The following is a 13,397-nucleotide window of genomic DNA, read 5'->3' as shown; positions in this document are numbered from 1 at the left end:
TTGTTAGGTCACTGGTACTGCTTACTCTTGTACATGCTGTATACAACTGAGTAAGATATTCCTGCATTAGATCAATTTCTGCTTTTCCTAGTGACTTGGCTTTGTTGATGGTCATTGCAAAACACAATTTTACAGAAAACTGTATTCATTTGAAATGAAATGGGTAATCTGTAGAGCTAATTGTGAAATGTGAGTGGATATTATTATCATTATTACTAGGGGGCTGTGCCCCCGATCGCTCCGCTTGCAACCCCGGTGGACGGGTACAGTGCACGCTATCTCGCGGCTGAGTCGCTCGAAGGGATTGGGGTGCCCCTCCATTAGAGAAAGTGATTGTATTTATAGAGGTGGTATATAAAAGAGTATGTAAGAAAGACGGTTTGGTCCTTAGTTACTATAGACAGAAAATCAGTTACTTGAGTATTTCACTACAATCCAGGGCCGGGACAAGGGTGAGGCAAATGAGACACTTGCCTCGGGTGAACAATGGTGCCAAATTAATGAAAAATGAAAATTAATAAATTTCAAAAGAAAAAAGGCAAATGTATGTTGCAATGTTGGTCAAATACCTTAAGCAATCTGGCGATTTGCATCAGACGCCCCTCACTCATTTCTTTGTATGATATCGCCCAAGTGTTTTTATGTAATACTTATTAGCAATAAAAAACTATATACATAGGGGCGCAAATTTATCTTCCTGCCTCGGGTGAAAATACCTCTAGGCCCGGCTCTGCTACAATTGTCTATTTTGGATACCAAAGAATAATAAAACATAGTAAAAAGTAAAAAAGTAGAAGTAAAATTTAATAAAAAGTAAATAAAAATCGCCTCATTAAAAACAATATTATGAATTACTTTATCCTCTAACATTCTATAAACGTTGCATTTTTGCATTTCTGTTTGCATACTGTTCTGAATATTTTTCTCCTTCTCATTTATTGGAATGTTCTCTTTGTTCTTCAGTTTTATATTATTATATGCAGCTGTTTTTGTTCATTTTCTTTTTTTCTACGTCCATTTTTTTGCTCTTGCAGCTGCTTTTCTATTGTGATCTAAAATAGTTCTTGAATAGATAATTTGCTTTTCTGCCATGCCATTAAAAGCGACTGCATTGAAGGGTGAGTTAGCAGCACTGTGAGTGTCGCGGAGTGGTAAGGAGAGAGGATGTGAGCAGTAAGGGCTCGTTTATACTTCACGCTCAGAACGCATACGTGCGTGCATCATGGCTGCCATGTGTTCCCAAAGTTCATTTGATGCGCCCTCTGAGCAGGAAATTAACGCGACGTGTGCGAGTTGCAGTACCAGCAAAAAGTCAGGGGGCGCAGTGTGCTAAAAGTTGGAATGTGACGTCAGAGTCTCTGTTTACTATCTACATGTGACAGAAAGCCTCTATGCGGATTCTACGGGATCGATTTGCTTGCTTCAATGTTTGATGAATGGTTCGATGAGGTGAAGCAAAATGCCGACATACAGATGCATTCGTGGTGCTTTTATATTCAAGCGTCGCATATTCCCGATCGTAGTGACACTATACATTTTAAAAGTCTCAAATACCATCTTCTGTGCCGTCTTTTTTTTCTGGGGCTTCGTCCTGACTTGACAGGAGCGGCAAACAGCAATAGATCGCCACACAGAACATGTTAAATTAGATATTCCAACTCTCTGCACATTTAGAATTCTTAGATTTATACTTGATATCACTTTCATGATGAAATGCATTAAAGTATGTATGTTACATTATACAGATAAATTGTTAGTTTCGTTTAAGTAATGAATACTGTTAATAATTACACACATGGGGGGTGACACGGTGGCAGAGCGTTAGCACTACTGTCTCGCAGGGAGTCACGTTGCTGTTGTTCCTTGCTTGGAGTGTACATGTTTTCCTGCTGGGTTCGCCCAGTGAAATCCCGTTTCCTTCCAAAGATATGCAGATTTGGTGACACTAAAATGACACTAGTGTGTGTGTGCTTGTATTCACCTTGCGATGAGCTGATGCCCATCCAGGGATTGTTTCTGCCTCGTGCCCAATGCTAACTAGAATGGACAAATCCCTGGATTGTAATCATTAAACATCCTTTTCAGAGATATTGCGGCAAGGTGTCATCGGAATTTAATGGGTGTTCCAGGCAATTCACAACACAGCGATGCTGAACCTGCTTTCACAGTGTTAATATCTCGCACTACCACCTGCTGGACTCTTCCAGTTTTACGTAAAGGACGCACGCAAGTATAAACAGTAAAACACTTGTGTAGCAGGAGCGTCCGCAGGAGCATGCGTCTCGTGAAATATAATCCCGGCCTTAGAGGAACGATTGGGCGAGCGGCGGGGGTTAGTGGTCAAGGCTGAATATCGCAGACACGACAGAGAATTTTAATATAATAGAGAGATATGTTTATGATTTGAGCTTGTTCATATCATTCACTCAAGCATTTCTTTTTGTGTTTTAATTCAGTTGTATGCTCACCCCAGTATTTTCTTACCCACAGCCATAGGTAGGCAATACAAAGATCTAACGCACTGCATTTTAATTTAAAATATTACAGACAGCAAATTTAGGCAGCCCATGTAATAAAATGAATGTTTGTACTTTTGGGGTTGTTTTCCATAGTGCTTTAATTGTAAGAATATAACTGTTGGTACTATGGTTTGTAGGCTTCTTAAATGAATTCAGGGGTCCATCTTTACAGTCCAAGATGCAAAGGTATATGTAAAGAAGGAGACATGCATGTAAATGTAAAAGATTTCTGAGGACAGGGTGAGGGGGTCCGCTTTCATAGTTTACAATGAAATAACTCCTGGGAGTCCCATTGAGTTTAAACATATGCCATCTGTCCCCCTTGTCTTGGATCTGAGGATGCCATTTCCACTTCTAATTCTTTTCCCCTGCCTTTAAGCTTCTGGTAAAGCAGCACCAATGTTCACAGCCACAGCATCTGGCACTGGGGCTGATAGTTTGTAGTGTGCCTGTTAACCTCTGAGCTTTGTTGAACTTTCTTCTTCAAATTTACACCACACTGTATACACCAAATGTGACTGCATTTTTATTTTCCTGGCCAGAACACCACCTCTTCTTCAGTCGTCTGTCCGCCCTGTTGGTTAGTGCAGCTGTCAATCGCTTCTACCGAGTTCTTTATTTGCATAAATCCACAGTGCAGAGCATGTACATTATTAATAAATTGTGACATATTAAAAATTTATCAACCAACTAAAACCCACCACACACATGCAATCTAATTTTCTTTTTCCTATAACATCAGCAGATTTGTATCAAATCAGAGATTTGGGAGTATTTAGTTTTATTATTATAGGTGTATTTTTTACCCTTAAATATTGTTGCAATGTATGGACATGACAATGAGAGTGTGTGCAACTCCATGGTCCTCCTAAGGCAAAGACAGAAGAAAGAGCAGTGATGGAGAGAGATCGGGGTGGGAGAGCCATTCATGTAAGAAGCTTTAAGACTCCATACAAGTGAAGACCTTGTATCCGAAAAAGGACCCTTATGCTAATGGATTATTTGGCAAAACCATAAACATGACAGCAAGATGATCTATCTTCTTATTCTCAGAGTCAAATGACAACAAAAAGCAGTGCATTGGGTTCTTGGACTGTATTTGATATTGCATTCTGCATATACAGAGACATTCTTCAAGGCATTAATTGACATAGAAATTACAAATGGATTAAGTTACACATGAAACATAGCAACGACCAAGCCCAACTTACATGACACACATTGCCAAAAGTTAAACCTGAATATAACTATAATACATTTGGAAATAAGACCTCTGAACTTTAGCAGTTCATTTATTTGGAAATGTAATTGCATCTGTTTAGTCAGCATTGGATTAGCAGTATTGCAACACAAAGAATATTACACAAATGGTCTGCTTTTTAGTTTTCATTACAAATACAGTACGTCTGCTCACAATAATTCCAGTCACTCAGTGACCATTTTAACCTACCTGATCAGAAAAGTATTTCTAATCACAATATGGCACTGCTTCATGCAACATAAAAATGTTAAAAATAAGTATAAGAATGCACAGTTGTAAAAATATATATCTGCAGTTTGCTCCCACAGAACTATGACTTTGCAGCTCTAGCATTTTAACAAAAACTATATACAAATGAACAGATATTTACTTTTGTATATTACAAACTTCACTTAGAAGAATAAAAGTATCATTACACGGCAGTGTACATCACGTAGTGTGCTTCAAACGTATGTGCTAACTTAGGTTATCTGGCGTGGGTTTCATTATATTACAGTACCAAATAATGACAAAATGCCCAATTTTACTTCAAATTGAGTTTATGTACCCACTTGTATAATGTACAGCCCTTTTAAATTAAATGTTATTTGTTATGTTTTACTATTTTTTAATATGAACTCTCTTTCTTATTAAAACCTGTAAGAGAAACACCATTTCATTCTCTGTTTATGGAAATATATACAAATATATAAAAATGATATCAGTTATAACTTTCTAGACAGTTTTCATATGAGGTGTCCTAGTTAACTAATTTATTAAAAAACTATCTTAAATTATATACTTATATATACATTCCAGAGTTGTACTTTTTTACAATATACTGTACAAGTAATTCTGTACAGAAATCAGATTACAGACAACAATAAATAAATATTCTGCATAAGTGCTTCAAATAATACAGCCAGTGTTTGTTCACTTCTTAAATTTCAAATTATCTCAGCTGCTGAAAAATTGCTAAATATTAAAGTAAAAGCATGTACAACATTAACCAGATACTATAAAGTTTTATCTACATATATCTTAAACGTAATGGAATACAATCAGATTTTATGGTATCAGTTAAGTTAGTTTACATAATAAAACTTATCTATTATTTCTTTTTCTGGCACTTACAATCATCCTGAAAAATAGTACAAGACAATTTTTTAAACAAATTTACATACATGAAGAATTTGTGCATAGCAAAGTTTAGCCTTAGGTCATACAGTAATAAAACAGTGAAGGAATCCAACGTTGTAGTTAAAGCGAGACATTTCATTTAAAGTTTGCATAATCTGAGAAAATGTCCACAAAGTCCTGTACTACTCGATAGCAAAACTCGTATTGTTCCTGAAAAAGAAATGCAAAAATTAGTGAGGATTTGTAACGTAGAAGCACTAAGAAATGTGAAGTAACAGTTTTTCAGCAATGTAGATAAAATTGCAGATACCACTCATGACAAATGTTCTCGCTTTATTATTTAGTGAATGCATGTAATTCATGTTCCCTTATACAATACTAGCTGAAATACCTGGTGTTGCCTGGTAGGAAAATAAAGTGTTTTTTTTTAATTGTTTGAGAAAAATAGAATTAAAAAAAAAACAACTTTAAAAATAAATTAACAAACAATGAAGACTCACTAAATGTGCTTGTCTTACAGTCTTGTATGTATGTTATCATCCAGTTGACGCTCACAACCGGCCAACTCTGTTTAATTTGAAAAGCAACAGGGGCGCGGTGCTGCTCAAAAATAAAGAATGCTGGCAGTCACCTCCAGTTCGCCCTCTGGTGGTCGTTCCGAGTGTCAACTGGATGATAACATGCATACAAGACCGCAAGATCACCCCCCACCCTATCCAGAAGGGGGTGAGTTAGGGTTGATTTCATCCTACAGTATTTTAAGTCGACCAACGAGAAACGTGTACCAAGTTTCATGAAAATAGCTCCAGCCGTTTGGAAGTGATGTTGGAACATACGTACATACACACTCACATACTTTGACTTTTATATATATATATATATATATATATATATATAGATTGTATATCTGAGTAATGCCATTATCCTAGGCAACTCTTAAAAGTTTTGGGTAAAGCAGAAATGTACATACTGTACTTTATACAGCTGGAGTGCAGGCAGGCTAAGGGACTATCTGAAGGTCACATGGTGACTTGTGGTGGGAACTAAACTGGAGAATTTAGGGATTAAAGTTCAGCCACCACACTGCCTGCATTACAAAAGTAAACCTAAAATGAAGCATAATAACTTGGGAATACTTATTGGACCACATGTAAGCTAAATATATATTCAATACAGTAACAATTTACACATGCAGAGCTTTTCAAAAATACAGTCAATAAAATTGACAAACTGTAAAGCTAGTTTTGAAATTAACTTGCCATGAGGAATGGCTTAACATTAAGTATTATTAAATGTAGTAATAGATGAAATACAGTATATAGCAATGTAGCAATATTACATGCACTGTAATTATGGTGATGGTAAGTCTATTATCAACAAGTTGACTTGACTTTGCATATGAATTGAAGGGTAAACTTAAACAAAATTCCATATAAATGCCTTTTTGTGCAATTACCATCCATTTATCAATTTGTCTACTTTCTAAACCTGAGCAGGCTTGTGGTAACCTGCTGCCAATCCCAGCAAGCACTGGGTGTTAGGCAGGAACAATCTCTAGACAGGGTGCCAGTTCATTGCAGAATGAACAAACAGACAAGCACACTGTGGGAAGAAAATGGAGCACCCAGAGGAAACCCGCACAAATACAAGACGAACATGCAAACTCCACAAAAGGGGCACCCGGGACTTGCAATTAACACTGTAATGAAATTATTTTACTTCACTATTTGTGTTGTGGAGGAGGGCACAGTCAGCATAAGAGATTCAAGGCAGCTTGGTACAGTACAGGGCTGGAGTCAAGCCATAAAAAAATGCCCAGGTGGAGAGTACACTGGCATTGAGTTGCTGCTTCAAGCTACCAGGCTGCCAGGGGTGTACTGTGCTGCTATAAAGTTAAAAAACTCAGAAGCAGATTTTCATGGGGTGGTGTTATACTGAAAATAATATGGGTGATGGTGGTTAAAGATCTAGGAATTCCCCAGTATGAGTGGTGATAGCAGGGAAGACCTGCAGGAAGACTGCATGTTATTCATGACTCCCTTACACTAAATATTTTGGGCAGATGAAATAGGGGTTGTCATCCCCTAAAGTGAGGCTTGTGTTTGCGTTTCTGTTGACTCTGCTTCAAATAAACCAGCACTACCTCATAAATAAAAGTGAACATTGACAGGCGAGGTCCAAAATCATTTTCAGAGGTTGTTTCCTGCAAATACTTTAGGTCAGAATCACCCATCTTTGTGTTAATAAAGATTGTTCCATTTGTCTGCATGTAGCACGTTGTAATTGTGCATATTAAACTAAATATACTCCGGATTGGATGGTAGTCAATAAGGAGTCATTCTAACATGCACAGTCACACTCACTCATACTTGGCCAGTTTAGGAAACAGTTACCCTGACATGCATATCTTTGGGATCTTTGACATTTAACTAAACAACAAATGAAAACTGGTGGTTACACCAGGTCCCTCGGTCCAAAGTTAACAATCACCAATTTAGCCAGTGTCCCGTAGAAAGCATCACATAACTTTGATGTTCTCATTTGAATATATTCACTGCTCAATCCATTTTTTTCTGAAATTTATTGTCTATATCATTTCAGTTGTTGTTGTTGTTGATCATCCTTGATTTTACATTTTAAAAATAATACCACAAAGAAGCTTGATTGTCATTATTTGATAATAAATAATTTTTGTTACTGTTTTGATTCATCCAAGCTTGTTTACACACGTAATACGAGAACATCACCATTGCTTAAAATCAAATACATACCAATGTTTGAACCATGTGAGGCCTCTGCATACGCAGACTTTTGACAGTTTGAAAAACATCTAAGAGACCTTCTGCCTTGACTCGCTCCAGTATATTGCTAAGGGCAACAAAAGTACCCGTTCTTCCAGCACCAGCACTACAGTAAATAAAATGGTTACAAAAGCATTAATATATTACTTTAAATCTATTTACTGCAAAATGACCAAAAAATTTTACAGGACTTTAAAGTCACAGTGCTTATGGGCACCTTCACAACACAGCAAGAGAGAAAAGAATGGGAAGTGAAACTAATGCTAAAGTTTAACACATTGTAACATGGTTTGAATAGAGACAAGAGTTTTATGGTCAGATAAGAGGACTGTTCGCATCTCTTGGACTGACACAGACAACCTGTCTACAGACCCAAATTGTATTGAAAAACTCATCAGAAACTTCGAAAGACTTTGTTGGACAGTCATCTTATCCAAAGATCTTGACTATACATTGTTCTCCTCTCTTGCTAAATGAATCTTAGCCTGAAGGGGTCTATTAATTTTTTACACAATTAAGATGTCTCACTTAAAGGTTTTCCAATGTTGTATCTGTCCTGGTGTCCATATAAACACAAGGAACTCCAGTTTCTGTATTACATCTTGCCTGAAGAAGGGGCCTGAGTTGCCTCGAAAGCTTGCATATTGTAATCTTTTTAGTTAGCCAATAAAAGGTGTCATTTTTGCTTGACTTCTCACTACTTTCATAATGGCTAACATGGTACAACACCCTAGTACTACAAACTGACCAATAACAAACATAAAAGAAGAATGGCAGGTTCATCTTGGACCAATCAGCCCTTTACCCTAGTGGGTTTGATGATAGATAGATAGATAGATAGATAGATAGATAGATAGATAGATAGATAGATAGATAGATAGATAGATAGATAGATAGATAGATAGATAGATAGATAGATAGATAGATAGATAGATAGATAGATAGATAGATAGATAGATAGATAGATAGATAGATAGATAGATAGATAGATACTTTATTAATCCCAAGGGGAAATTCACATAATCCAGCGGCAGTATACTGATACAAAAAAAATAAAATAAATAAATTAATTAATAAAAAATGCACGTAAAAACAGACAATAACTTTGAATAATGTTAGCATTTACTCCCCCGGGTGGAACTGAAGAGTCACATAGTGTAGGGGAGGAACGAACTCGTCAGTCTGTCACTGAAGCTACTCCTCTGCCTGGAGATGACACTGTTAAGTGGATGCAGTGGATTCTTCATGAAATGTATAGCTAGAAGAATGTTTTAATTTAGTTTCTGTTTTACTTAGGGGTGAGTCAAGTTGTGAGAGTTAATTCAATAAAACTGTAACTTATGTGCATGGTTCATATTGGAGTGGAGATTCTTAGTATGCAGAAAATGTATATTTAAAATATAGTTTTAAGCTGTCTTTGTTTAATGTAGGGTTATGGGGGGCAGTCTGAATGGCACAATAGTTTATTAAATGGCCCACTTATGCATATATTTTATCCATACTCAATTACACTGGATCACTCTAGTGTCACCAGTTAATCTCAGAAGTATGTCATTGGAATATGAGTGAAATAACAGAGTAGCCAAGGCAGGGGCAGATCTACCATCAGAGCATTCTGGATGCGTGCCCAGTGGTCCTCGATGACAAGGAGGCTTTTCACCAAACATCCCCACCTGCTTGATGAAACAATCACTTCCCTGTGTCCTAAAATTACCAAAGTGGTCCATCCAACCCCTGCTTGATGAAACAATTTGAGTCTTTGTGTGCCAAAAGCAAGGGTGGAAAATAACCATGCTGAATTAAAGGACCTGTGGTCTGCATGCCATATTGTTAAAAGTATGATTAACTCTCTGTTCAGGAACTCAGCCACCCAGGGGCCTGTGGAGATCTTAATCTAGGCTTGACCCAAAGGAAAAATCCAGGCAGACATGAGGAAAATGTGAAAACTACAAAGAGATGGTGCCTTTGAGAAGATGGGACCCAAGTCCCATCTTCCTTATACATTCCAGATAATCAGAAAACAGAATCCATGCCTATTTCAAAATATCTGAAATGGTTTTTGAAGTATTTTGAAATAATTTCCTGTTTATTCTGAAATACCTCAAAGGAACTTCCCACCTTTTCAATGAAATATCCTGTCTATTTTAAGATATTTCACAGTTATTTTGAGATATCTTAGATTTGATTAGAGATATTCTAATTTGATTTGGGTAGAATAATGGTTAGTGCAGCTGTTTACCATTTACAGCTCCAGATTCCTGGCTTCAAATCCTAATCAGCTGCTAGCCGAGCAGTTTTACAAATTTTCCCCAACAGTGGCATATAACTTGATGAGCCCTAGCATAGCAAAAATTCATTTGGCCACCTTCATGTGAAATTAAAATAAACCTCATTAAAAATTACCACCAAATGAGGTATGTCACATATATAAGCTACTGTATATAATTATAATATAATATTATTATAATATAATATATATAATATAATATTATATAATAATATAATTACATTATAATATATATAACTGTATATAGTGTCACGCATGCGCGAGTAGGAGATCGCGGACGGATCTTAAAACACAACGAAGGATGTTCGCCGGCGGGGAATGGCGGGGTACTAACCTTGTTTCTTTGTTTTTCAGACCCAAAGACACTCCGCCATAAGACCTGCCCCAGTATGTCTACTTCCGCCCTCCCTCCGCCATCTTTGATGACGTCATTGTCTCCCATCATCCATCACTTCTTCCCAGCATTCCCGCACTTCCGGCTCCTCCCATATAAAATGGCCGCGACGCCTAAGATGCGCATGAATTGTTTATGTATGACCGACTGTTTAATTTTGAAAATTCTGGAGTGTCGACAATATAAGGGGCCGGAAAACCCCAAACCTTTTTGTTGTCTCCTATTGAATTTGTTACAATAGTTACAATTAGGATTTATGGTGAGGTGGAAAAAATAAAACCATTAACCTTTTCATTCTAATGTAAAGCACTGCAGCAAGCCCAGGCCGCGACCAACCGGGAGTTGGAATTAACAAGGGCCCAGCTGGCCGAAGCCCGGAGAGCGATAGCAGAACGTCCGCGCCACGCACCGCCACTCCTGGTACCTATGACGGAGTCCGATGATGTGGAGTCCTACCTAGGGATCTTTGAAAGGACGGCCACCCGGAACGAGTGGCAGCGGTCCGAGTGGGCGTCCATCTTGGCGCCTACCTGAAGGGTCAGCGCGCGCTTATTACGACCTCCCCGAGGAGGAGGCCGCCAAATACGACGTCCTTAAGAAGGAGATACTGGCCCGCTACGGCATAACACCGGGCCAGCAGGCGGCAGAATGGAGAACCTGGCAGTTTGACCCGAGAAGCCGCCCGAGCGCAGGCATTCGAGTTCTGGGGTAAGATCGGGAGGTGGCTACGGCCAGAAGGCCCCCAAGCCAGAAAAGTGGTAGAACAAGTGGCCTGTGAAGGCCTGGTTAACGCCCTACCTAGTTCTCTCGCCCAGCAGGTCCGGTCACATCCTTATAAGGAAATGTCAGGTCTCTTGGAGGTACTGGAACGTCAACTGGCGGTCTACCGATCCGGGGGAGCGGAACGGCAAGCGCGTGGGAACCTACAGGGACGGGTGGCCCACCCCGAGCCCCCTCGACGCGCTGAGGAAGCGCCGCAGAAGTTCAAAGAAAAGCCGGCCTCCCCGCGCTGTTACAAGTGTGGAGAGACCGGTCATCTACTGCCAACCTGCCCCCTCAACACATCCTCGGAGCCGATGGACTGCACCTGGGCTACTAAAGAGAGGTACTGTACTCCGTCTCACCCGCTGGCAAGTCCGAATACGGGAGTGGTGTTGTTAAATGGGCACTCGGTGGTGGCTTTGTTCGACTCCGGCAGTAACATTACCATTGTTGCTCGCCGTTTTGTCTTACCGCGACAGTGGCTCACGAAACATTTACAAGTCACTTGTGTACACGGGGAGACCAGATCATATCGATCCGCCCAGTGTTACGTTACCTGGAAGGGGCAGGTGTCCAATTTGATGGTTGCGGTGTTGCCTGAACCCCCCTATCCGGTAATCTTGGGGCAAGACTGGTCCAAAATTAGCAGCGGTAGGATGAACACCGCTCCCAGAGCCTCCTTGGGTCTAGCCATGAGGGGACGAGGTACCCTTCCCGCGATCTCCACGCCATGCACAGGGGCCAGCCAAGATGGCGCAGGCGTGTCGGGAGTGGATTCCCGTGCGACATCCTCTGACCCGGAAGTATCCGCCGGGGAAGGGACAAGCCGGGGGACACTTCCGCCAGACCCGTCTCATGATCCGTTAAGCAACCTGGATCATCAATTTCGGTCTACGCCTGCGTCCTTTAAAAGAGAACAGTGGAATGATGATTCCCTGCGGTTTGCCCGGAATGCAGTTGTTCTTCCTGGTAGCACAAATGCCGATGGTTCCATGCCACGCGAGCCCTTCTTTGTATTAGAAAATGATCTGTTGTATCGGGTGGCAACTCACGAGGGTGAGGTGCGGAAACTGTTGTTAGTGCCACGTACCTTCCGGCGGGAGGTGTGTGAACTAGCACACGCTCACCTCTTAGGCGCCCATCTTGGGGCCGAAAAAACATTAGAGAGAGTTAAACTCCGCTTTTATTGGCCTGGGATCAATGAGGAGGTCCGACGTTTCTGTCAGTCCTGTCCGGAATGTCAGATTCGCCAGATTCCGAGGAGGGACCGCGCTCCTCTCGTCCCTATTCCTTTAATAGACGTCCCGTTTGATAGAATAGGGGTGGATTTAGTGGGACCCCTGGAACCCTCAAACCGTGGCTATAAATATATATTAGTCATGGTTGATTATGCGACCCGATACCCAGAGGCGGTTCCCCTGCGCTCCGCTACTACAAAAAATATCGCACGGGAATTGGTTAATTTATTTTCAAGAGTGGGTATTCCCAAAGAAGTCCTCACGGACCAGGGTACCCCATTCACTTCGGATACGTTCAAGGAAGTTGCCAGATTACTCAGGATAAAGCACCTGAAGACGTCTGTCTATCACCCCAAACAGGCGGGTTGGTTGAGCGCTTTAACCAGGCGCTCAAACAGATGCTCCGTAAGGTAGTCAGCGCCGATGGCAGGAATTGGGACCAGCTCCTACCGCTCGTCCTTTTTGCCTACAGGGAGGTACCCCAAGCGTCCACGGGTTTCTCCCCTTTTGAATTATTGTATGGCGACAACCCGGGGACTTTTGGATATTCTAAAGAGGGCTGGGAGGCCGAACCTCTGCCCTCCTCAAATGTGCTCGAGTATGTTGCGCAACTGCGTGACAAACTCGAAAAAATCAAACCAATCCTAAAAGACCACGTGACTCGTGCGCAGGCAGCTCAGGTCGGTGTTACAACCGTAACTCGGTCCTCCGAGAGTTCCGTCCGGGGGATCGAGTGATGGTACTCGTTCCCACATCCCATTCTAAATTGTTAGCTCACTGGCAAGGCCCATACAAGGTTAAGGAGAGAAAAGGATTGGTCGACTATTTGGTTCTCCAACCTAATCGTCGACCGACCGAGAGGATCTACCATGTTAATTTATTAAAGCCTTGGAAAGACCGGAAGAGTCTCCCAATGCTAGTAGGTCCCTCTCCTTATTAGCTGGCGGAACGCCTTAACCTCGGTAAAGAGCTTACCCCCTCACAACGGCAGGAGATTATTAAAACTGTCCACGCCA

At 40.6% G+C, this 13,397-nt stretch overlaps 1 protein-coding gene across 1 annotated transcript in view; it reads right to left on the bottom strand.

The window, feature by feature from the left end:
- Positions 1-3,599: 3,599 nt before the first annotated feature.
- ptprea (protein tyrosine phosphatase receptor type Ea) overlaps positions 3,600-13,397 on the bottom strand; it is a 51,149-nt gene continuing 41,351 nt past the window's right edge. The window contains exons 14-15 of the mRNA XM_039770140.1: positions 7,671-7,806; positions 3,600-5,109 (exon numbers count right to left, since the gene is read on the bottom strand). Coding sequence (XP_039626074.1) covers positions 5,035-5,109; positions 7,671-7,806 — 211 coding nt within the window. The 3' untranslated portion in view covers positions 3,600-5,034. The remainder of the gene's footprint in view (positions 5,110-7,670; positions 7,807-13,397) is intronic.

This window comes from Polypterus senegalus, chromosome 1 (genome assembly GCF_016835505.1).
Source record: "Polypterus senegalus isolate Bchr_013 chromosome 1, ASM1683550v1, whole genome shotgun sequence".
Lineage (NCBI taxonomy): Eukaryota > Metazoa > Chordata > Cladistia > Polypteriformes > Polypteridae > Polypterus > Polypterus senegalus.
This window is presented reverse-complemented; position numbering and strand designations above follow the sequence as displayed.